Raw genomic sequence first — 25,611 nt, 5'->3', positions numbered from 1 at the left:
TTTTCTTTAAGTTCTGACAAATATTTATTAAGGGTCACATTGTCTTTATAAGCTGATTAACAGGGTTTTGTTTTATTTTTTACAAAATTGCTTTGCATTTTTTCATTACATTGTTTCTTTTGCAACAGTAGAATTTTTTCTGGGAAAATGGGAATTTCAGATAAAGCAAAAATTAAAAAGATAAAAATCACCTACTATACTGCTTAGATAGCCATTGTTAAGCCTTTTAAGTATATACTTTTAGTTTTTTCTTTGCATATTAATATATAAATATACGCGGTTTTTTTTTACAAAAACAGGATACTATATATACCTTTTGAAAATTGCTTTTTTTCCACTTCACAATATATAATGTACATCTTTCCATGCAAATGGGTGGGAATCAGATTTTAGGAGGCAAAAGAGCCAATTTTATGCCAGTTACAAGCCAGACATGTAAAATAAACTGCATACAAAGATAAAATGAAGACGAGGGAAAAAAAGCCATAAAAGAACGCAAACAGAAAGTCCATGTGGCAATACTGTTATGAGACAAAACTGCACTAAAGGCCAAACACATTAAATAGGATAAGGACGGCTCCGTTTTGCCTTCCAGTGCATTATCATGAGTTTATTTCTTACTCTTTTCATCTCTTCCATTTCATCTGCTGCCTGTATCATCTCCTCATTACTTAAATTTCTGCCATGGATGTCCCCTCTAAACTGCGGGCGAGAACGGGCCAGCCTTTCTTTGAAACTTCCCTCTTCGAGCTTATGTTTGCCCACTCCACAAGGAGGCTGCTCCATGGGAGGGCGCTCCGCCAGCAGGTCCTTCCGGGAGAGGCGCTCCCGCGGAGGGCGCTCCTCACACAGCAGCATCTCAGGCAGGAGCTCAGGCAGGAGTTCCTCGGGAAAGAACTCCTCCTCAGAGGAGCAATCCTCAGAGGACTGCTCGTCCTCGGAACACTGGTTGTCAGGAAGCTGCTCCTCCGGAGACCGCTCCTCATCGACCTTTGGCGAGTTCTGTGGCTGTTCTTCGTTTTCTCTACATGATTTTTCCATGTTGAGATTTTTCTTCTTCAAGCACAGTTATTCTTAAGAGACAAGAAAAGGCAGTCGACTCACAATACTTGGCAGCTGTACCAACACCCTGGCCATGGGTACTAATAGCTGCTTTGCCCTGATTCGTGGCCCAAGTCCTTAAACCTGCGTTTACTTAGAGGCTCTCGGGCTCTCGTCACCAAGTCGCTTTCTTGGTTGCCCCCTCCTTCCCGAAAGCCCACCATTTTCCCAGCAGGCCTTGCCACAGGCTTCTCCCACTGTGACAGGGGCGGGGCAGTGGGGGCCCTGCAGACTCCGTTCCTTTCGGCATCCTCCCTTGCACCCCTATCCTGGGTCGCTGCCCACCCCTTCCCCCACCTGGACCTCTCACATCCGTGCACCCCTAAGTCGTCCCCTCCTCAAGGTGCCCCGCTGAGACTGCAGACAGACGCCGGACAGGGTAGAGGGCGGGGAGAGAGGAGGGCGAATTGACTGACGCACACCCCCAGTTTCAGCTGCCGGCCCCATGCCAACCCCCTTGGGGTTCGCTTCCCTACTCAGACCCTACATCAAGCTTTGTCCTCTATGTCCCCACTTCTCCACCCAGCAAAGCTGGTCATTTCTTTTCAGGCGGGAAGTGGAAGCGAGGGTTACTTAGAAATTGTTTCCAAGTGTTTTCACCTCCCTCCCGGGAGGAGGGCTTCACCCACCTCTTCCCCGAAACCCCAAGACCACCATTTTCTTTAACAAAATTGTGGGCGCGGGGTGGAGGGCGGGGCTGGAGCCTACCGAAAGGCCTGGACTCAGCCATCCGGATCTGTTCCCAGGGATTACAAGGCAGCACCAACACTCACACCGATTTCAGAGGATCGAGGGAACTTACTTCCTTCTGCTTTCCCTCTCGACCAAAGGGTAATAGGGAGATGGTGTCTGGACAGGCAAAAAGGACCAGGACGAGAGGGACTTGGGCAGACATAGGCTCCTGGTCACGTGAGGGCCGCGCGTCACTGCCGAGCTCAGATCCCCAGTTACCACTTTGACCGGCGACTGTTCGCAGCAACCTGCCAGAATCTCCTGACCCCAGACACACCAGGCATTGTCACTCACCTTTCTTTGTTTATATTTGTCTGTTCCCTGGTTACCAGAGACGATTAGCATCAGGTCTCGGTGGTTATTGTCTCTTCCTGCCTGCTGCTTACCTCTCTCCCACTACCGTCCCTTCCTCAGCCACTAAAGCCTCTGATTTCCCCTTCTCTTCAGATCCTGCAATGCAATTTGACTTTCACGAATCACCACAACACTCTCAAGTTTAATCCACATCTATAACGGTGTCATGTTCATTTAGGCTCCATCAGCATGTTTTCATTTCTTCTCACTTTCATGGAAGGCAAACTTTCATATTTCTTTGGCATCACTATTTTGTGTGTGTGTGTTTTGAGGCCCCAGACCTATATCACAAAGAAAAGCTCCAATATAAATTGATAATCATTCAGTTCTACACTTCTAAAAAGATTCAGTACTTGGTTTTCATAAATCAAAATATACATTTGTCCACCTAAGTACAAATAATCCAGAAAATGTATTTATTAATTATTTGAAATGGGAGAGTTCTTGATGGATAGCATGGCATTTTTCTCTTCCCCCTCTCTCTATATACACACATATATACATACACACATGCAGATCTATCTATCTAGATACATGTATGTACACATAGGCACAATAAATAGTTTATATGTATATCTAAATTATTACTATTCATAACAGAAAAAAATAGATTTTACTGGGACTCTTAAATCCTTAGTCAGCCAGTTATTGGTGCTTCTAGTTGAGAAAGTTTATATTAATTCATTAAATCAACAAATACTTTGATTCCTGGAATTGCTGGACCCCAAAATTTAGATGCAACAGAGAAGACAGTCAATAATAAACCATGCTAGGGCTGGGGTTGTGGCTCAGTGGCAGAGCACTTGCCTAGCATGTTTGAGGCACTGGGTTCAATTCTCAACACTGCATATAAATAAATAAAATGAAAAAGTCCATTGATAGCTGAGGCAGGAGAATCATGAATTTAAAGCTAGGCTCTGCAATTTATCAAGGCCCTAAGCAGCACAGTGAGACCCTGGCTCAAAATGAAATATATATAAAAAAGGGCTAGGGACAAAAATTGGAAATGATAATAGTTTGCCTTTATATCTTTTCCATAATTGTTTTAATTTTCTGTTTTTCTGTGATATGTGTCTTTAAAACAAAGTTTCACTCTACTTCTTTTTTAAAAAAAGTTTCAGTGCCACAGATTGAACCCAGGGGTACTTAACCACTGAACCACATCCCCAGCCCATTTTTTAATATTTTGTTTAGAGACAGGGTCTCACTGTGTTGCTTAAGGCCTTGCTAAGATTCTGAGGCTGGCTTTGAACTTGTGATTATCCTGTTTCAGACTCCAGAGCCACTGGGATTACACGCATGTGCCACTGCATCCAGTTTGTCTTTATTCTTTTGCCAAGGATTGGCTTCTCAATAGTAGTACCTATCCCATTGGATTGGTAAGTAGAGTACATGAGTCAGTGAGTCAGTATATGTGCAGGATCTGGAATATTGCCTAGCACATAGAAAGTGCTGTATATAGATTAAGTATAATAATGGGAAGAGTAAATAATACTGTGAAAAAGCACTAACAATACTATTAATTACTATTCTTTTATTATAAATATTGTAGCCAAAGAAAAACCTCAATAAACCCTCTAGCTTCACTTGTTTCTAGTTGATTTTTAAAATGATTAATTTTTGGAGGTCATGAAGATGAGCAATATATTATTAGCCTCCTACTAGCTTTGCTGTAGATAACACCTCTGACATGTGGGTGATGATGATAATAGTTGCCTAGGTTACTCTTCAGGGACTTAAAGGTCACTTTTGCTGAAAGCACTGACTCTTCGCTTGGACCTGCAGGTGTCCAGTGGGTGACTAAAATAAGATGAAAAAGATTGGCATCTTTGCCTTCATATTGCATCTGTCTCCTTTGCTACCCTAACCTTTGAGTCAGATTTCTGCCTAATTCTGCACATAGACATATTAGTCCAGAACTGGCAGTGCAAATTGGTGCATCAAAACCCCCCAAATCTCTTTTTTCCTTGTCAAATAGAGGATCACAAGACAAAGATAACTGAAATATTTTCAAGGCTCATGGGGCATTATGACCCTGGACTTACATACCAACCACCAGTTTTCATAATGTCCTATTTCAGACCACCTGAGTGATGCCACAAAAGACTCCAGTCATCAGTCCTCTCTCCACATAAGTCCTCCTTCCCTTCCCGCTGCCTAGTAGAAGGAGCTTGAAACCTAGACTGAGTTAAGGTTTGTGTTTTGTTTTGTTTTGTTTTAATAGTACTGTGGTTGAACCCAGGAGAGTTCTACCACTGAGCTACATCCCCAACCCTTTTCTTTTCTTTTTTTTTTTTTTTTTCATTTTGAGACAGGGTCTCTTTAACTTGCTGAGGCTGGCCTTGAATTTGTGATCCTCCTGCTTCCCAAGTAGCTGGGAATACATGTGTGCTCCACCATACCCAGCAAGATTTACTTGGGTTTGGTAACAATAGTAATAAAGCTTTTTTTTTTTAAGTACTGGAGATTGAACCCATGACTTCATGCATTCTAGGCAATATACCACTGAGCTATATCCCCAGCCCTAGAGCTATTTTCCATATGCTACCTCATGTAATTCCTTTTTTTTAAGTGGATACAATACCTTTATTTTATTTATTTTTATGTGGTGCTGAGGATCAAACCCAGTGCTAGGCAAGTGTTCTACCACTGAGCTACAACTCCAGCCCCTCAAGTAATTCTTAATATATATGCTCCTACCAAGACATTTTTCTCCAGTTACTTAGGCTATTTCAGATATGACAATTTTCAAGCTCACTCACCATTCTACATGTTCCTGAACCTGTAAATGTCTTGGAAAATACCACATATTCTGCCTAAACTGGGCATGGTGGCACATCATAGGACTATCCTAGCGACTTGGAAGGCTGAGGCAGGAGGATTGCAAGTTCAAAGCCAGCCTCAGCAACTTAGCGAGGCTCTAAGCAAAATAGCAAGACCCTATCTCGAAATAAAAAATAAAAAGGGGTGGGGATGTGGCTCAGTGGTTAAGCCATCCTGGGTTCAATCCCTGGTACCAAAGCAACAAAACATATTCTGCCTAATGTAGAATTCAGTGATTTTTATCACCCATATCATTCTAGAATAGGTACCATACATATACAGATGAATCCTAAATTTGTAGTAGATTTTGGGAATGCCATATCACAAAGTTGAATCTAGTTTAAGTTGCAGTCAGTTGATAACCCCTCAATGTGTTTCATGTATCCAGCTACTAATGCTTTTTTGTAAACCATTTTAATCTTAATCAAAATACAGAAGCTTCTGTTTTTTGGGCTAAATATTATCTTGTTAGATTCACTACCTCATTGTTTGCATCCAGACTCTCATTCAGTATATTAGCTACAAAGTAGTAATTTAAGGTATACCATTAGTACTAAACAGAATAATAAAGTCAGCAAGCTCAGGAAATATCTAGGGAAAATCTCAACAGAATTCTGACTCCAAATTTAAAAAATCCTTTTTCATAATGTGTGTGGCAGCCCTGAATTTGTCCTTTCTGGCTTGTTCACCTCCTGTCATCTCAGTGAGACTTCTCAAGGTGGGATCACTTTTTTTCTGGTGCTCCTGATAGAAGACAAAATTGTCCCTGAAAACCTTCAAACCATCTTAAATTAGCCTTTGATGCTAATTTGGTAAATATGGGGATGAGGTATATAAGAAAATTGTGAGGAAGTAGAAGGAAGAAAAGAGGAATGAAGATAGACTCTCCATATAGGCTCTAAGTCTCTGCCCAGCAGTAGCTGATTTGAGGTCCCCTTGAGAGAAAGGGCTCTCAAAAAAGGAATAAGGTGAAGGTGGTTCTGCTGAAGTGACAATCATTTGTAACAAAGGAAAGCTCCACCACTTGTTTGTGTAGAGTTTGGGTGCAAGCAGAGGGCTGAAAAACAATCCTTCTGATGAATTTGATTTGATACTGATGACTTGGGGTACTAGGAGGGTATATTGCTTGGTTTACTATCATTAGCAAAGGTTTAAGCCTAAGGAACCCATTTAAAATGTAAGAGAGAATCACAGCCTTTGGGACAGGAGTCCCCATTGTTTCTCCTTTGCTAACAAAGCAATAAAACTTCTATTTCTTTTTCTCAAAAACAAACAAACAAACAAAAAAACAACAGTAAACTCTGGGAGGTTACAAATTGTTCCCATGGAAATGTAGTAGCAGAGATGGGATTTAAAACCCAAGGCAGGTTGCCTGGCCTGGTGGCACATACCTGTAATCCCAGCAAATCCACAAGCTGAGCTAGGTGAATCACAATTTCAAGCCCAGTCTGGACAATTTAGCAAGACCCCGTCTCAAAATAAAATTTAAAAGGGGCTGGGGATTTAGTTCAGTGAGTGAATACCCATGGATTCAATCCCCAGTAGCAATAGAAAAGAAATGAATAAATAAATAAAACCTAGGCAGGAATAGGGAAGTACTGAGTAATAAAATCTTCCAAATTATGCTATGTGTATGTACAAATATACTACAATGAACTCCACATTAATGCAGCAATTAGAATAATAATAATAGAAGGGAAATCAATAGAGTAGAGCAAGCGGATCAGGAGGAGGAAGAGAGAAAGAAAAGGGAAGGTACTGGGGAATGAGAATGATTAAATTGTGTTATGTACATGTATGAATATGGCATAATGGATCCCACTTTTGTTAAGTATAGTGCACCAATGATTTTTAAAAAAACGACCTGGGCAGGAGCCAATGCAATGGTGCATTCCTGTAATTCCAGGAAGACTGAAAAGTTTGACTCTATCCTGGACAACTTATTGAGACCCTGTCTCAAAACAAAATTTTAAAAAGGACTGGGGGCGTAGCTCATTGATAGAGTACTTGCCTAGCACATGAGAGGCCCTGGGTTCAATCCTCAGTACGGAAGAATAAAAAATAAAAATAAAACCTAAGCAGGGCCTGGGAACATAGCCCAAGTGGCAGAGCATTTGCCTAGCATGCATGAAGCCCTGGGTTCCATCCCCAGAACTACTACAACAACAACACAGCAGTGTGACATGAGAGGTTGTGCTTTTAACCACTCTGTAAAACTGAGCAGTGGGTTCCAGCCACATTTATGTACAGCCAGGATGGGCAGCACAGAAATTTTCAGGAAGCAGGAGTTGGAAGTATCTGAAGGCAGACAGAGCAGCCATGCAGAAAGGAGGAAGGCAGTCAGCCTGGCCAGCTGCTGCCATGACAACAGTCTCCAGGGCTGTGCCCTCCTCTGGGGAATTTGAGGAAGCCCAGGACGGGTTTCTGGTTCATGAGTTTCTGGCCCAGGGATTCCCATTCCTGGTGGGGCTGCACTTCTGTGGCAGGAACAGAGACTCCCTCCCTCTGAGTCCCTATCATTTCACTTGGCAGGGCCTGTGAGAAGCTCTGCCCTCCCCAGCTCAGGGTGCCCCCTGCTGCTGCCTCCTCTGCATTCTTTCCTAATGGCACTAATGGCAGTCCTTGCTCTCAGACTTGCAGCTGTTGACTGCAGCAGGCCCTGTCCAGCCTGTGGCTCTCCTGCTTTCCTCCCCCAGCTCTGCCCCAGGGGAAATCTCCAGGTGGGAAAATGCAATGACAAGAGCCTTCTCTTTTCTGCTTCTGGCCTCATCCTAACAGGGGCCTAGAGACACCAGTGCACTCACAAGCACCCCCTGAGCCCACACATGTATGTGCTCAGAGAAGCAAGGAAGGGGCCCTGAGAAAAGGTGGGCTAGCAGCTGAGTCTGCTAGAAACACACAGGGACAGAGAAGGCAGGTCCAGACCTGGGCTGAAGGCAGACAGTAGCAGCTGGGTGCTGGGTGGGACTCCTGCTGTCATTCATCCGTTGTGGCTCTGGACACTTGGGAATCTTCTAACCTTCTTCTTGCCTCATTTTATGACTTTTTTTATCCCTAAAAGGTAGATAGGACTGTACTAGAATCATGAGTGAGGTCCCTTCCAGCTCTAGGGTCCTATGGACTCCACGCTGTCCACAATGCTGAGGAGAGGCTTCCCTTAGAAACATTATTTGGCCTGTGTGGGGACCTCCTCCAGACTGTAGCTGCTGCTTCTGCCTGTCCTGGAATCCAGACAAGTTCAGAGCACAGAACTTACCCTATGCTGGCCTGCCTGGCTGGGCTCCAATTGACAGTTTACTCATCACCTTAGGGACTCTAACAAACACCCAGAACTACCCCAGCCTGAGACCTGAGAAGAAAACACTGGGACAGAGGCAGGACTGGCTACCTAATTTGTGGGGGCCAATTTAAAATGACAATGAAAGTCCCCTTGTTCGAAAAATATGGGGGAAATTCATTAAAGGTACTTTTTTCCTCTGGTCTGTTTTTTTGATATGCATTTATATTTCCTTTTAAAAGAGCCTTCTTTTTTAGAATTATTGTAAATTTATAAATTTTATAATTTATAAATTTTAATTTATAGCCCATTTGGCCTCTTATTAGCATCTTACAATATTATGGTGCATTTTTCTATAATTCATGGACCAATATTGATACATTAACACCAACTAAACTCCATACTTTATTTAAATTTTCTCTGCTTTATAAATGTACTTTTTCCTTCCCGAATCCAATCTAGAATACCATAATTCTTTTATTTGCCGTCTCCACAGATTTCTTTTGGCTGTGACAGTTTCTCAGATTTTGTTTGGGGTGACCTTGAATATTTGGAGTACTACTCAGATATTTTGTAGATTGTCCTTGTATTGGAATTTTTCTAGTATTTATTTTATCATGGTTAGACTGGAGTTATGGATTTTGAGAAGTAGATTAATGAGGTAAAATGCTGTTTCATCACAATATATCAAGGCTACCTGCCCTCATTGTAATTGATGACTATTGATTTCTTTTTTTTTTGGTACCAGTGATTGAACTCAGGGGCACTCAACCACTGAGCCACATCCCCAGTCCTATTTTGTATTTTATTTAAAGACAGGGTCTCACTGAGTTGCTTAGGGCCTTGCCATTGCTGAGGCTGGCTTTGAACTCGCGATCCTCCTGTCTCAGCTTCCCAAGACTTTGGGATTACAGGTGTGCATCACTGTGCCCAGCATGACTATTGATCTCGACCTTAACATTATGTTTTTACCTATCATATAATGACATTGTAAATAAAGTAAAAAAAGTTTAACTTATCAGCATGAATTATACAGCCCAATATTCTATTGTACAAAAGACAGTTTTAAATGGATATATAGGGGCTGAGGGTGTAGCCCAGTAGTAGAGCACTTGCCTAGCATGTGTGAGACTATAGGTTCATTTGATCTCCAGAAACACATACACACACACTGTTATGGTTTGAATGTGAGGTGTCTCCAAAAAGCTCCTGTGTGAGACAATGCAAGAAGGATCAGAAGAGAAATGATTGGGTTGTAAGAGTCTTAACCCAATCAGTGAGTAAATTCCCTCTCCTGATAGGAGTTAATTTAATGATAACTAAATTGGTAGGGTGTGGCTGCAGGAGGTGAAAATTGAGGGCATGGCTTTGGGGTATATATATTTTGTATCTGGAGAGCAGAGTTTTTCTCTCTCTCTACTTCCTGATTATCATGTGCATTGCTTCTCTCCACCACAGTCTTCTGCCATGATGTTCTGCCTCACTTTGAGCCTCAAGGAATGGAGCAGGCCTTCTATGGACTAAGACCTCTGAAACCATGAGCCCTCAAATAAACTCTTCCTCCTCTACAATTGTGCTGGTCAGGCCTTTTAGTCATAGTGGCAAAAAAAAAACTGACTAAAACTTACACATACACACTCATACACAAAGATAAGAGCCTTTGACTTGCATTGAGAATCACCAGAATAACACATGTCATATTTTGTAGATTGCATATATATTTCTTTTCTTTTTTTTTTTTTTTTGGTGGTACTGGTGATCAAACCCAGGATTTAGCACATGCTAGGCAAGTACTCTACTACTTAACTACACACCTAGTCCATTTTTAGATTTTATTTGGAGACAGGGTCTTACTGAGGTGCTCAGGCTGGCCTTGAACTTGCAAACCTCCTACCTCAGCCTGCAAGAGCAGCTGCAATTATAGTTGAGTATCACCACACTGGCTGTATTTACTTCTTATTAGAACAGTGGAATCACTGCCCAAACCAACTAGCAGTTTTCATTTCACTTCTTGATGTGCGCACATGAACACATTCTGCAAACACTCTCCACTTTCCTCTTGCTCATGAGTAAGGAAGGAATGAAAGGAAAAGACTTATGGATTTCTTCATATTTCCTTTATTTGTCATCATTTTCAATATAGGTGTTTAGTGAATAGAGAGGAGAAACATGTGAAGAAAAGACATCATTGGGTATCGTGGTTGTTCCTGTTTCTTAGAATGTAATTTTGTTTAATTAAATTCTAAATGGGTACAAAAGGATGGTGTATCTTGGCTTTCAGCACCCAAACCCTGATCCTTTGTCATAGATGTAGCCTGCTTACCTTTTATTTGATATGATTCTTGCTGAACTCTCATGCATCACAGGATCACTGGAATTCTGTGCTCATGGGGCATCAGAAATACCATAAGCAAATTGGGCAGCAGGAATAGCAGACACACAATATGTGCATGCCCTTATAAATTTTATAACCAGATTGTAGATTTACACATGTTCACACACACACACACACAAGCCTGCTGGGATCTTAATTGGAATTACTCTAATATATACAGATCAGTCTGGGGAAAATTGCCAATTTGGCAATATTGAGTATTCTGATACACGAACATGGTATACTTCTTCATTTATTTTGGCCTTCCATAATTACTTTCAATTATGTGTTATATATTTCAGCATATACATTTTCACTTATTTCATAAAACTTAATCCTAATTATTTCATGCTTTGGGTGCCTTTGCTTAAGCATTTCAAGTTTTTCATCTTCAAATTTATTTATAGTATGTAAAAGATAGAGTTGGTTTTGTATATTGCCCCTTTAGCCTGAGCTAATGCTAAATTCACTTAGTAGTTCTAATAAGTTTTTAATAGATCTGTAGGGAATTCTATGTACATGCTCATGATTCTCTTGCAAATAGTGTTATATCTTCCATTCCCATCTACATGACTTTTTATCCTTGTCTTATTACACTCACTAGACTTACCAGTATGTTTTTCTTTTTTCTTTTTTTTTTGTGTGTGGGGTGGGGTGATATGGATTGAATATAGGGGCTCATGCATGCTAGGGAAGTGGTCTAACTCTGAACTACATCCCCATCCCTTTTTAAATTTTATTCTGGTACAGGGTCTCACTAAGTTGCCAAGGCTGGCCTCAAACTTACAATCCTCCTGCCTCAACCTCCTTAGTAGCTTGGAATTATAGGTGTGTGCCACCACACTGAGCTTCATTTTTGAATAGCAGTAGTGAGAGTAGACATTCTTGCATGACCCTCAGTCATAAAAAGAAAATATTATGTCTTTCACTATTAAGTATGATATCAGCTTCAGTTTTTCATAGATGCCCTTTTTCAGGTTAAGGAAATTCCTTTCTATTCATAATTTCCTGAGAGTTTTTTTTCAATGCTGTGTATAAAACCTTTTATAACCCAGCCTCCTGAAAAATTTGATCATAAATGAGTATTGACTTTTATCAAGTTTTTTAATGTATCTGTTGTGATACTTACATTTTTCTCCTTTATTATGTTAATAGTTGAATTATATTGACTTTCAAATACTCAACCAATTTTGCATTCCTGTAGTAATTCTTTACTAGGTCATAATAAATTTATATACTTTTAATATATTGCTGAATTACATTTCCCAAAATTTTGTTAAGGATTTTTGCCTCTGAGAGACTGGGGATAAAGCTCATTGGTAGAGCACATACATGAGGCTCTGAGTTCAATCCCCAGTACAACACACATGATGAATAAAAATAATAATTTTTGAATCTGTATTCATGAAGTCTGTAGTTTTTTTGTAATGTTTTTGTATTAATATCAGAATAATTAAGCCTTACTGTATATAGAGAAGATCTCTTCCTCTACTTTCTCAAAGAATTTGTTTAAAACTTGTATTATTTTAACCTTAAGTATTAGATATAATTCACTAGTGAAGATATTTATTTAAGCCTGAATTTCTCGTAGAAGTTTTTTTTTTTTTTTTTTTTTTTTTTAATAACTCGTTTTCTTTTATAGATATAGTGAGTGGTTGCTGGAGCTGGCATGGATCAGCCAATGAGATCTGATTGTTACCATCTCTTACTAAATCCACATTCAGTGATGACACATTTACAATTTGGAATTGGCTGTGGTTTATGTGATGGAAATTAGATAGTTTATGAATGAGGGTTTTAATTTTCTAAATACCACTTTTTAATTCTTTTTTATGGACACAATATCTTTATTTTATTTATTTATTTTTATGTGGTGTTGAGGATTGAATCCAGTGCCTCACACGTGCTAGGCAGGCACTCTACCACTGAGCTACAGCCCCAGCCCTAAACACCACTGTTATGTTCAGGTTTTCCATTTATATTTTGAGTGAGTTTGGTAATTTGTGTCTTTCAAGGAATTTGACCATTTTTTCTATGTAATAAAGTTTGTTGGCTTGAAGTTGTTCCTCATATTCCCACTCTATCCTTTATTTTTAATTAAATTTTGTGTGTGTGTGTGTGTGGTGCTGGGGATTCAACCCAGGGCCTTATGCATGCTAGGCAAGAGTTCTGCCACTGGGTTGAATTCATAGCCCTCCCATACTACCCTTTAAATGTTAAATGTTGGGGGATCTATAAAAATAATAGCCCTCTTTCTTTCTTCCTTCCTTCTTCCCTCCCTCCTTCCCTTCCTTCCTTCCTTTCTTTTTTTTTTTTTTTTTTTTTTTTTTTGGTGGAAGGGTGGTTCTGGGGATCAAACCCAGGATTATATGCATGCTGGGAAATATATTGATTAATGAATAAAATGAGGTGCATCCAGATAATAAAATATTATTTGGCCATAAAAACTAGATACTTATATATGTTACAACATGGGTGGACCTTGCTAAATTTAAGTGAAATAAGCTAATCATAAAAATGATTCCATTTATATGAAATGTAGAGAATAACCAATTCCATGGAGGCAGGAAGTAGATTGGTGGCTGGCTAGGGTTTCCATTTCTTATCATCACCAACACATTTAGCTTGTTCATTGAAAAATATAAGAATCACAACAGATACATTAAAAAACTTGATAGAATTCAATACTCATTTATGCACTGAGCTTAGCCCTTAGCTCCATTCTTATTTTTTTTAAACAGCTTCTTTTTTTTTTTCTTTTTTTGCACTGGAGATTGAACTCAGGGGCACTTAACCAATGAACTATATCTCCAGACCTTTTTTTTTATTATTTTTTTGTTTTGAGACAGGGTCTCGCTAAACATCTGAGGCTGGATTTTAACTTGAGATCCTCCTACTGCAGCCCCCTGAGTCACTAGAATTACAGATATGCACCATTACACCCAGCTTAAAAACAGCTTTATTACAATATTGTTCATATAATATTCAGTTCATTCATTGGAGTGCAATTCAGTGGCTTTAATATCTTCACAGATACATGTAATGATATCAAAGTCAATTTTAGAACTTTTTCATCACCCCCCAATATATCATACCCTTTATTTATGATTCCCTTTCCCTAATCCTCCTCAATCCTAGCCAGCCACCAATCTACTTCCTGCCTCCATGTAATTGGTTATTCTCTACATTTCATATAAATTGAATCATGTGACATATGGTCTTTTATGATTAGCTTATTTTACTTAGCATAAGTTTAGCAAGGTCCACCCATGTTGTAGCATATATAAGTATCTAGTTTTTATGGCCAAATAATATGCTATTATCTGGATGTACCAATTTTATCCATTAATCAATTACTGGACATTTTTTGGGTTGTTTTCACATTTTGCCTTTTATGAATGATGTTGCTATAAATAGTCATGTACAAATATTTATGTAGATTTTTTTTCTCTTGGATATTCAACTAAGGGTAGAATTGCTGGGTCATTTGGTAACTCTGTTGAATATTTTGAGGAACTACCATTTTACATTCCCACCAGTGATGTATAAGGGTTTCCATTTCTTATCATTACAAACACATTATTATTTAGCTTGTTCATTGGAAATATAGAGAATTACAGTTGATTTTATGTTGTTATGTACCCTACCACCTTCCTGACCACATTTATTAATTTTAATATTTTTTCATGAATTCCTTATAATTTTCTATATAAAATTATGTCACCTGAATAGACATTGCTATGGTATGAAAGTTTGTGTCACCTCAAAACTTGTAGTTTGAACTTAATCTCCAATCTCATAGAATTAAAAGGTGGGATATTTGGGAACTGACTAGGTCATGAGGGCAGAGCACTATAAAAACTCGGCCTCTTGGGCTAGGGTTGTAGCTCAGTGGTAGTGCACTTGCCAAACATGCGTGAGGCACTGGGTTCAATTCTTAGCACCATATAAAAATAAAAATAAATAAAATAATGTTTCATCAACAATTAAAAAATAATAATTAGGCCTCTTGTAAAGTCTGAGGAAGCTGTTTGCCCTTTCTGCCGTGAGGACAAAAGATGCTGTTTATAAACCAGAGATTGAAACACCAAATCTGCCAGCATATTTATTTTGAATTTCCCATCCTCAAGAACTTGGCATGGTGGCACATGCCTGAAATCGCAAGTGCTTGGGAGACTGAAGCTGAAGGATCACAAGTCAAAGGCTAGCCTGGGCAATTTAGTAAGATCCTGTCTCAAAATAAAATTATAAAAAGGGCTATAGGGGATGTATCTTAGTGATAAGAGGGCATGAGGCCCTGAGTTCAATCCCTGGTATGACCGAAAACAAACAAACAAATACACACACACACACATACACACACACAAAGGAAAAGCAACAATAAAAAAAAAAGAAAAGAAAATCTGTCAGAGCCAGGCGTGGTTGTGCATGCCTGTAATCCCAGTGACTCAGAAGATGGAGGCAGGGGGATCGCAAGTTCAAAGCCAGCCTCAGCAATTTAGCAAGGTGCTGGGAGCCATTAGCCAAGTAGGTATGACAATTTCCTTGCCAGCGTACCCCATGTTGCTTAGTGGAAGGACTCGTGGAAATAGGACATTTTGCAGTGACATTGCATGTAGGTGACCTTGCTCAAGGACCAGGGCGGATTAGGGTGTTCCCGGTTTAGGATAATCAGGTTTAGGGCATTCCAGGTTTAAGATTATTCCTGCTGGGAATAGGGCGTATCCTGCTGCCTGAGTTCCCCTTGAGTTCTCACGGGATTCAGACAGTATTTTTTGGGAGATAGAAGCCCAGTGGAGGTGGATTTGGGCAGAGAACGTGGATTTCCCCAGAACGTGATTGTAGATGGCTGGTGTGAGTTCGGGAATAAAGAGTTGCTGTTTGAATCTACAAGCTGTGTGGTGGCTCGTGATTTGTGCCCAGCCAGACTGCGGCAGCAAGGCCCTAAGCAACTTATGAGATCCTGTCTCAAAGTAAAAAATAAAAAGTGTTGGGGATGTGGCTCAGGGGTAAATCACCTCTGGATTTCATCCCCAGGACCAAAACAAAACAAAACAAAACAAATAAGAAATAAATTTCTGTAGCTAATAAGCTACCCAGTTTATGATATTTTGGTGTAGCAGCCTGAAATATGACAGAGTTAGTTTTACTTTTTTCTTTCTGACCTGGGTGCCTTTTTTCTTGCCTAACTTTCTATGGCAGAACCTCTAGTGCAATGTTAAATAGAAGTGGAGGGATTATTTTCTATGTTCATATATGAATACATGACAAGTGAAACTCCACAGCATGTGCACTCACAAGATTGGATCCTAATTAGAATAAGTTATACTCCATATATGTACAATATGTCAAAATACACTCTACTGTCATGTATATCTAAAAAGAATTTTAAAAAAACTGATGAAAGTTAAAAAAAATAAAAAAGAAAAACTAGAGAGATTAGACATACTTGCCTTGTTCCTGATCTTGAGAGGAAAGTACACAGAAGAATATGTTCTTAGGTTTTTTTTGTTGTTGTTGTTGTTGTTTGGTGTTGTTGTTTTACTGTGAGATGTCATTTTCATTCAGGAATTAGGGGAGACTCAAGTCATATAGAGTCCTACTCTAAAATCTTCACACCTGCCTTTCTAGGATGTTCCTCCTTTCCCCCATGTATTTTTGCTTCCTAGTGTATTTCATATATTAATTTCCTTGCTGTAAAATGCTACTTTGGTTTTTAAATTTGGAATCACCAAGTTGTAAAGATATATATTTCTACCTGACAAGTATAGTACTGGTGGACTTTCAAGTTGAGAAGAGTAAATTGATAATTTATATTTATTTTTGAAATTAAATTAATCCTTTATAAGTGTTTTTTTTTAAGGAGTTAGTCCTTGACCACTAGTTTGATACCATCTGCATTTTAGGTGACCTGCTTCACCAGCATGCTTGTCACTCTCTATGACTAACTGCTTAAGTGCTTATAATGGAAGAAATTGCTTTTCTACATAACTTCATGTTGGTGGGGTTATTTAGTATATAATGTCCATCAAACCCCTGTCTCTGGCTTTTTGAAGAGTTGCTCGGATGACAGTTATTTTCTATCATCTTTGACTGTCAAGAGTAGAATTAAATATAATAGACTCAGATCTATAGAAAAGAGCTTTACTCCTTCACATGGAAAGTGCAAGACATAAAAAATTGAACCAGAGATGCACATACAAGTCTGTGATAAAATGACATCTTTTTGAAGTCTATCCCTAGAGAACTCTACAGGCTTTCAAGTGTCCAAGTTGGTGTGGGGAAAAGAATTTAAGGCATAATTTAAAATATAAAAGGTGCCTGAGCCTCTTCTCAAAAAGAAGTTGAATCTCTAATTATGTTTTTCATTGAGGCCTGCACTTAGAGGTTAGAAATATTAGGTTCTGAAAACTTTTATTACCACATGCCATAACCAGATAACATGCCCAGTTATTTACAGCCATTCAGTTTTTGTTTTGATTGAGTAGATCACTCTAACCCCCAAATACTTAAGATCTTTGGGAAAATCTGAATAATTTTAAACCATTATGTTCAAACCTGTACTGGTTCCTTTTCTCCAAAACTAATTGTTTTAGAGTATAGTGAAATTTATCTTGACACTCTTTTTTTTGTGGTAATAGGGGTTGAACCAGGGACACTTTACCACTGAGCTACTCCCCAGTACTTTTTGTTTATTTATTTATTTATTTTTTGAGACATGGTCTCTTTAAGTTGCCCAGGCTGGACTTGAACATGTAATCCTCCTTCCTCAGCCTCCCGAGTTGCTGGGATTACAGGCCTGTGCCTGGCCTCAACACATTTTTAAGCATGTACTACATTAATTTGCATAGCCTTTAAGAAAAAAAAGAACTCTATGAGGATTCATTTAAAATCTAACAGTTGGTGCAGTGATTCTAATCCCAGCTATTCAGGAGGCCAAGGCAGGAGGATCATAAATTCAAGGCCAGCCTCAGCAACTTAGTGAACACCTGTCTTAAAATAACAAGGGCTGGGGATGTAGCTCTGTGGTAGAGCTCCCAGGGTTCAATTCTCGGTATTGGAAACAATAACAACAATATTTATGGGGCAAAATAATTCATACTTTAAAGGTGTATAAGGAAAATCAACTGCTATTTTGACCCCAGTTATGTCCCCCAAAATGCTTTTGATTTGAATCATAAGGCAAAATACATTCTTCATAATAATGCAAGATGAGTTCATACATTCATCATTTTCTAAATGTGCAAATGACGGTTGCTGCTGGAAGATAGGAGGCACTTTTCCATTCTTCAGTACATTGACATTAGTACCAGCAGCCTAAGAAATAGAATCCAGCTGAGAGTTGACTGTTCTGCTTCCAGCCAATCCTACAGTCTTTTAAAACAGGTCAGTCAGTATTTGCAATTTTCACAGGGTGAATTGCTTGCCAAGTTCTGGCATTCACTTGTCTTTTTGAGAAAAAGTATGCCTAAAGGGTACTTAATGATCTTTTGCCAAGAAGTGATTTTTTTGTTGTTTCTGGATTACAGATTTGACGATATTTTTTTCCTCCTTCATACCTTCCTTACTCTCTTTATTGCCCTTCCCTTTCCCTTCCTTTCTTTCTTTCCCCCACCCTCTCTCTCTTTCTCTCTTTCTTTTCTTCATCCTGGGGATCTAATAACCCAGGTACTCACGCACACTAGGCAAGCCCTCAATCACTGATCTACTAACCCAGCCTTTTAATTTTTATTTGTGAGAGAGGGTCTTGCCAAGTTGCCAGGCTGTCAGACATACATTCTGAACAACCCTTATAAGTTGAGAGCTCTTCAGCAAGACTGATCCTTAGCTGTCCCATCTCTTTGTTTTGTTTCTGGGATTGAAGCCCACTTCTTAACTGCCTCTGTCATTCTTCCATTTACTCTAGCTGTTCCCTGTCCTGCCTGTGCCTCCACCCCTCATCAGGAGTTAAACCCAGGGGCACTTAACCACTGAGCTGCATCCCTAGCCCTATTTATTTATTTATTTTAATTTTGAGACAAGATCTCAACTAAATTGCTTATGGCAAATCTCAACTTGTGATCCTCCCACCTCAGCCTCCCAAGTTGCTAAGATTACAGGTAAGTGCCACTGCACCCAGTTCTTCATCTCATTTTTGTCTCACAAGTGTGATCTAGTCCTGAAGGTTCCTGTTTTGCAGGTGGAGCTGCCTGGCCTCCGCTTGCAGGAATCTCAGAGCATTCATCTCCTGGATCTTAGCCTGGTTTTTCATGGAACTTTTTTTCTTTCTTTTCCAGAAGCCACAGCAGCTGAGGCCCATATACTTCTTCCAGGGCCTGGAAGATTTTCAAACCACAGTCTCTTCTGGAGAAATTACCTGTCCCTCTGACTTGCAGCTGCTTCTAATTGTTGCAGCTTCTCCATCTGCTTCTGATAAGCATCCTGGAGCTGGGCTGGGTCCCCCAAGTACTGAACTGCACATGCAGTCAGTGCTTCCCAGAAGTCCACAAACTGCTGATGGCACTACTGCTGGTAGTATTAGGCCACACATTCCTTGGTAACTTTTAATAGCCCCTGCTTGACCTGCAGGATCTTCTCTTAGCTGACAAAACTGTCCAGTTCTCTCTGGACAGGGCACCATTTGTAGGGGCCAAAATGTCCCAATGTACTTGCTGCACCTCCTGCAGAGCTGATTCATGGAACAGCATAAGCTTATGGATGGGCTGATCTCTCTCTTCTTCCAGCTGTATTATACTTGCATATGCTGCTAGAAATGGCCCTCTGCCAGTTCCAGGTCCTCCATGCTCAGGTTCTCCTCTGTGCTGGGGCTCAGTACTGCTCTGTGGCTCTCCTTAGGATAAGATTTCTACTCCCTTGCAACAGTCTCCCCCTCACAAACAATCTGCCCTGGGCTCAGGCTTTTTGCTGGCTCCACAGACTGCTCCACAAATGGTACCGCATCTGGTTTCATGGTCTTCTTCCCATACCGCATCTCCCCTGGACTACAGGCCCTTTCATGTACAGTACCTCCTTTGGCTGCCTGGTCTCTTCAATGTACAGTGCCTCCTCTGGCTTCTCAGTCTCTTCCACATATGTCTCTTCAAAGTCACCAGTGGAACAAGGCAGAGAATGTCTTCTAGGTTCATGGTTCCCTCCAAAGATTGAGTAGTTTCAGGTTCAAGGTCTTGGCCTCATTAAGAGATTCAAAGTTCTCCTGGAGAATTGTCCTCTGATCTTGTTTCCTAGGCCTGGGCAGCACTGTCCTCACTGTGCTAGGGCTCTGGATGGCCATGGTTGCACAATCCCATGCTCAGCAGGTGTGTTATCAATAGCTGGCTTGTCCACTGCTATTCCAGTGCCTACCCTGCCACCCTACTAACTGCATTGAATACCAGGTCCCTCTGTACTATATGTGATTCATGATCCCTTTACTTATTTATTTACTCTGGCTTCAGGTTACCATTGGTAGTCATTTCTTTTATCAAATATTGTTCTTAATATTGTCCCAAATTTCTCCAAGTTTCTGTACATTTTTCTTTAGCTTTTTGTTCTTGGATGTTCAGATTGCATGATCTCTATCAGTCTAGCTTTCAAGTCACTAATTCTTTTGTCAGTTCAAATCTACTATTGAATTTCTCATTTTAGTCATCGTACTGTTCAATTCCATAATTTCGGTTTTTATGATTTTCTGCTTTTATTAATATTCTGTATTTGAACATCCTCCTCCTCTACTTCTTCATTGAGGTTTCCTTTTGTTCTGTGAACATATTATGAAGCTGAAGTTCCCTGAAAAAACCATAAGTTTATTAAAGTACCTACAGAATGTTTGACCCTGGCTGGGTAGAACATCATGTTTCTGGAGAGATGGAACATTGTAGACTGAGAGTCAAAGTTATCTTGGGCTATCCTAAGCCATTTAGAAAAATAGCCATTTACTTTTAACCTTTGTATCTGACCTAATATTCCCATGACTATAAGTAATCCTCTCAGATTAGGTTTAGCAGACCTCAAACTTCCATCAACCCCAAAGCTAAAAATGCTATAATGTCTGAAACCTTTAGCAAAGATTTCCCTGCTTTGCTGTAGCCCTGACATAGGACAGCAGAAAAAATAGGTAGAAAGAAGACAGAGAAGGAAAGAGAGACTGTAGCTTTTAATCTAAAAACTCCATGAACTCTCTTCACTCCTCAGGCCTGTTTTCTTCCAAGCCTGAATTCTTAAAAGTTCTAATAAGTTTTAGAGCACTGTAAGTCCAGATAATTGGTGCCTATATGCCTTGTTAGCTTACAGAATGTATTTTAGACTGATTAAAAGGAAGAGAGAGAGAGAGAGAGAGAGAGAGAGAGAGAGAGAATCTCATGATATGTTACAGTCTAAGTGCTATTAACTAAATAATGTCAACCTAAAGATTCTGAGAAAAACCAGATCACTGTGACCCACTCTGCTCCATGATCAAAAGAATGGAACTCATTATGCTGATGTCACCCCACATACCTCTCATGCTCACCATTTACAAAGTATCCTTTAAAAGAACTCTGAGACCCCAAAAGCATGTCTCACTCTCTAGCACCCTCACCCTCTCCCTTTGAGTACATGTCCTGCTCTATTGATTGCTTTCCTGAATAAATCTTTATTTGTGCTTCTTTTGACTCATTCTGAAATTCCTTTCTGCAGCATCAGTCAAGAACCTGCCAGCACTGAGTTAAGGTTCCTTTTTCCCTTTGGGAAATTCTTCAGACCCCATCCAGTGACACCCCCACCAAGTATTTGACTAATGCATTGACTTATGACTTTCTTTGTTCTTTCGCTATAAAAATTCATGTAACCTCTTTTCATTTAGGAACACATCATTCAGGGAACTTGAATCTACATTCCCAGGCAATGGCCACTCATATTTAGCTCAGAACAAACTGCTTGTTTCAATTAAAACAGAATTGCTATTTTATGTCTTGACATGTATAATATGTACTTTAAAGTTTTTGTTAAATCTATCATCTGGTCACTTTGTCAGGCAATATCTATTGTTTGCTTTTCCTGGTATATGCGTCATACTTCCCTATTTCTTTGCAAATATCACTGATTTTTTTTTTTTGGTTGGAAACTGAACATTGTAAATAATATGGAAGTTCTGGGTACTGGTTCTGCCTTACCCATCTGGGTCTTGTTTTTGTTACTTCCATGTTTATTTGTTTAGTGACTAACTGGATTATTTTAGTAAAATCTATGTCCACACATAGTGTGAAGTTCTTTGTTACTCTTCGGAATGCACAGCTTTGGCTATGCCCACAGTCACCCTAGGATTAGGGTAGTTTTGGCAGGGCTTTCTTTGATAGTCTTTTCCCTGACCACACCCAACTGTTAATTAAACTCCACTAATTGCCTGCTAATTGTTCTGTTGTTTTCAACTATGCCTTGAGGCATACATTGTTCTACCAAATGAGGTTTTTTTTCTGATCCCAGGAGGAGTCTTCCCAGCTTTCCCTTTCTGGATTGTCACTGGCAGTTAGCAGGTCTATAGTTTAGTCTATATCTCTAATGAATTTACCAAGGTCCTCTCAACTGTCTTTCACAATGTGTGATATTTTCAGGCACTACGTCTTTTTTTTTTCTTGGTGTCTGAACACATTTATTAAAATAGACAAATGAATTGCTAAGTCAGTAGTCAAAATGAGAGAACTTGGAAACTTTCTCAGGAGAGGACCTGATTAAAAATATGGAACGATTCACGAATTTGCATGTCATCCTTGAGCAGGGGTCATGCTAATCTTCTCTGTATTGTTCCAATTTTAGTATATGTGCTACCAAAGTGAGCATTGGGCACTACTTCTGACACTAAATGTGTAGTTGTTTTTCAACACCAACCAATTGTCTAATTCTCTGATAACAATTTTATGTCCTCTAATTCTTTCTAATTATGACACTAAAATCAGCAAAGGTCTGTACACACTAGGACATAAATTCCTTAAATAACAAAGTTTTAAGTGGTCTTTCAGAAAAATCCTCCAGACTCCACTCACGGATGGTTTGGAATTGACTTTTCAAGAGGGGACATGTGCAGAAGAAGCCAATGACCTTTTAACATCTCAAGCTCAAAATCCCCTGTGCAGAACTCCCTGAAATGAAACATACAATCTGTGAAGAGTCATGACCACCATCTATGCTTGTGTAAAAGAACCCTAAACCTGCTGTCTTCTTACATCCAGTCAATAAGTGGCTTCTCCCCTCTCCCTTTTTATAAATTCTCCCACTAACAACTGATCAAGGAGATAGATTCGAGCTCATTTTTAGCTCCTGGCCCTTCTACCCATTGATCATGTGTGTGTGTGTGTGTGTGTGTGTGTGTGAGTTGTGTGTGTGTATATATATATGTGTGTGTGTGTGAGTTGTGTGTGTGTGTATATGTGTGTGTGTGTGTGTATAATATATACATAACAGTTTCTTTGTCCATTCATCTATTGAAGGGCATCTAGGTTGGTTCCACAGTTTGGCTATTGTGAATTGTGCTGCTATGAACATTGATGTGGCTGTGTCACTGCAGTATGCTGTTTTTAAGTCCTTTGGGTATAGACCGAGGAGTGGGATAGCTGGGTCAAGTGGTGGTTCCATTCCAAGTTTTCTAAGGAATCTCCATACTGCTTTCCTAAGTGGTTGCATCAATTTGCAGTATTACCAGCAATGTATGAGCAAAACTTTTCCCCCACATCCTCACCAAAATTTATTGTTGTCTGTATTCTTTTTTTTTAAATATTTTGCTTTATTTGTAGCTGGGCACAATACCTTTATTTTATTTGTATGTGGTGCTGAGGATCGAACCCAGCGCTCCGCACATGCTAGGTGAATGCTCTACCACTGAGCCACAACCCCAGCCCTGTTGTGTGTATTCTTGATGACTGCCATTCTGACAGGCATGAGATGAAATCTTAGAGTAGTCTTGATTTGCATTTGTCTAATTACTAGAGATGTTGTTCATTTTTTTCATTTATTTGTTGATCGATTGTATATCTTCTGAGAAGTGTCTGTTCAGCTCCTTTGCCCATTTATTGATCGGGTTGTTTGTTTGTTTGGTGTTAAGATTTTTGAGTTCTTTATATATCCTGGAGATTAGTGCTCTATCTGACATGCATTTGGCAAAAATTTGTTCCCAAAATGTAGATAGACCCTTTTATTTTTTGAAAAAAAAAGTGATGCCATAGTATTAGCTTCAATATGCATAGGGCAGCAAGCCTATGTCAACATTAATGCCTCAGAATTAGTAAAGACCTGTTATGGTTTAGGTATTAGGTGTCCCCCAAAAGCTCATGTGTGAGATGTTGGGGTGAAACAAGGTTTGGGGGTGAAACATTTGGGTTATGAGGGCCTTAACCTAATCAGTGTGTTAATCCCCTGATAGGTATTAACTGAGTGGTAATTGTAGGCAGATAGGTTGTAGCCAGAAGTCAGTCCCTCAGGGCCTGACTTTGGGGTTGATATTTTGTCCTTGCTGAGCAGAGTGCTCTCTGCTTCCTGGCATCCTTTCCCCTGCCTCACACTTCTGCCATGATGTTCTTCCTCACCTCAAGCCCTGAGGAGACCTCTGAAACCATGAGTCCCCAAACTTTTCCTCCTCTAATTGTTCTTGTCAGGTCTTTTTGGTCACAGCTGTGAAAAATCTAACTAAAACAAGACTATACAGGTTAAGGGTTAAGTCTCATAAGTCTTGCCCCACTTCATATGCCAGAAGCAAATGGGGTGCCCAGGCTACCCACAATTCTGCCTGGCCAATTACAAATTTGAGGGTTCCTCTCACCCCCTCTTTAAGCTTAGTAATTTGCTAGAATGACTCAGAATTCAGGAAAGTACTTTACTTACTATAACCAGCTTATCATAAAAGATATGTTAGCAAGGTAGTTAGCTACAAATGAGCAGGAATGGAAGGAGGGGGGAATGAGAAAAGAGAGCAGTTGTAAACATCCCATGATCAGAAATGGATCCAAAGGTACCAGTCTTCTGCCACATTCCAGAAAGAGGCCCAACACTATCTCCTGTAGATTTATAGGCACACATCCTGTTTCCAAGGTGACACATGCACCCACAAGCTGCTCCAAGGATCAGTTCCACAATTATATTTCCTTCTGCTTGTGGCACTAGGCCAAAAAGAGCAAAACAAACTAAGTACTCAGGTACATGCTCACAATTTTAACACAACATAGACACATGAATTTTCCTAAACAGACAACAACTATGCAAAACACCAGGCCCAAAGAGACATGGCCAAGGTTTCATGCCAATACACATTCCCACCCCATATCCTAACAAAAGGGAAAAGCTTCATCATTTCCATGCATTTTGGTCCCCAGTGGATCTGCCTGCCCCTCTCACTGGGTTCTATCTCACTTTCTCTTGCCTTGTAATAAGACTTCCCTAAACACTATCTACTTCTGCCTCATTGTATAATTCTGCATCTGTGCTGGCATAATTGCCTAGTCTTAGACAATTACACTCAAGAAAAGAGAAATAAATCACATGCTCCATAGATGACTCTCAACCTCCAGTAACAGATACAACTCAGGAACAGCTAAATGAGACACTCACAGGGTAAGGTATGGGATATATTTGGCACAGCACTTCCATGCTATTTATGAGTACTCTGTCTGTCCATCATTTAAATGTGTTTACTAACACAGAAACTCCTGAGTGAATTCATTTTGTGGTTTTAATAGAGGAATGATTGACTACATCATTAGCCACTAGTGATTAAACTACATATCCAACTCTTGTTCCTTCTTTGATGGGGGGCAGGGTTAAAGTTCCAACTCCCTAATCATCTGTTTAGTTTTTCTGGTGACCAGTCCCTGTTCTGAAGTTATCTAGGGGTTCCACATTGAGTCACCTCATTAGTGGAAATTCAGGTATTGTCAAATTTGTCTCATATGAATAACAAAAGGCAACATATTTCAGGAAATTCCAAGGGTTTTAGGTGTTCTGTGCCAGG

General features: G+C 39.8%; 1 protein-coding gene, 1 non-coding gene and 1 pseudogene across 4 annotated transcripts; all 3 read right to left on the bottom strand.

Moving 5' to 3' along the window:
* On the bottom strand, positions 1-2,238 carry Tceal1 (transcription elongation factor A like 1). Of its 3 annotated transcripts, none has more exons than XM_046420824.2 (2): positions 2,128-2,238; positions 1-1,073 (listed from the first exon to the last, which is right to left on the bottom strand). In XM_046420824.2, the coding sequence occupies exon 2, from the start codon at positions 1,039-1,041 to the stop codon at positions 559-561; it is 483 nt and encodes a 160-aa protein (XP_046276780.1). In that variant the 5' UTR covers positions 1,042-1,073; positions 2,128-2,238; the 3' UTR covers positions 1-558. The 3 variants fall into 3 exon arrangements, with proteins under 3 accessions (XP_046276780.1, XP_046276778.1, XP_046276779.1); XM_046420822.2 differs by lacking the exon at positions 2,128-2,238 and adding an exon at positions 1,904-2,060; XM_046420823.2 differs by lacking the exon at positions 2,128-2,238 and adding an exon at positions 1,810-2,017.
* LOC124076727 (syncoilin-like) lies at positions 1,143-21,141 on the bottom strand (annotated as a pseudogene).
* A 1,206-nt stretch (positions 21,142-22,347) lies between these two features.
* LOC124076801 (U6 spliceosomal RNA) lies at positions 22,348-22,454 on the bottom strand. The gene has a single exon (XR_006846468.1). It is a non-coding gene; the product is annotated as a U6 spliceosomal RNA (small nuclear RNA).
* Between the last annotated feature and the right edge of the window lie 3,157 nt (positions 22,455-25,611).

Source organism: Marmota monax, unplaced genomic scaffold (genome assembly GCF_021218885.2).
Source record: "Marmota monax isolate L192 unplaced genomic scaffold, Marmota_monax_Labrador192_F-V1.1 WCK01_AAM20220418_F8-fsc00050, whole genome shotgun sequence".
In the NCBI taxonomy this organism is placed as follows: Eukaryota; Metazoa; Chordata; class Mammalia; order Rodentia; family Sciuridae; genus Marmota; species Marmota monax.
The sequence above is the reverse complement of the archived record's forward strand: the minus strand, read 5'-3'. Positions and strand labels throughout refer to the sequence as shown.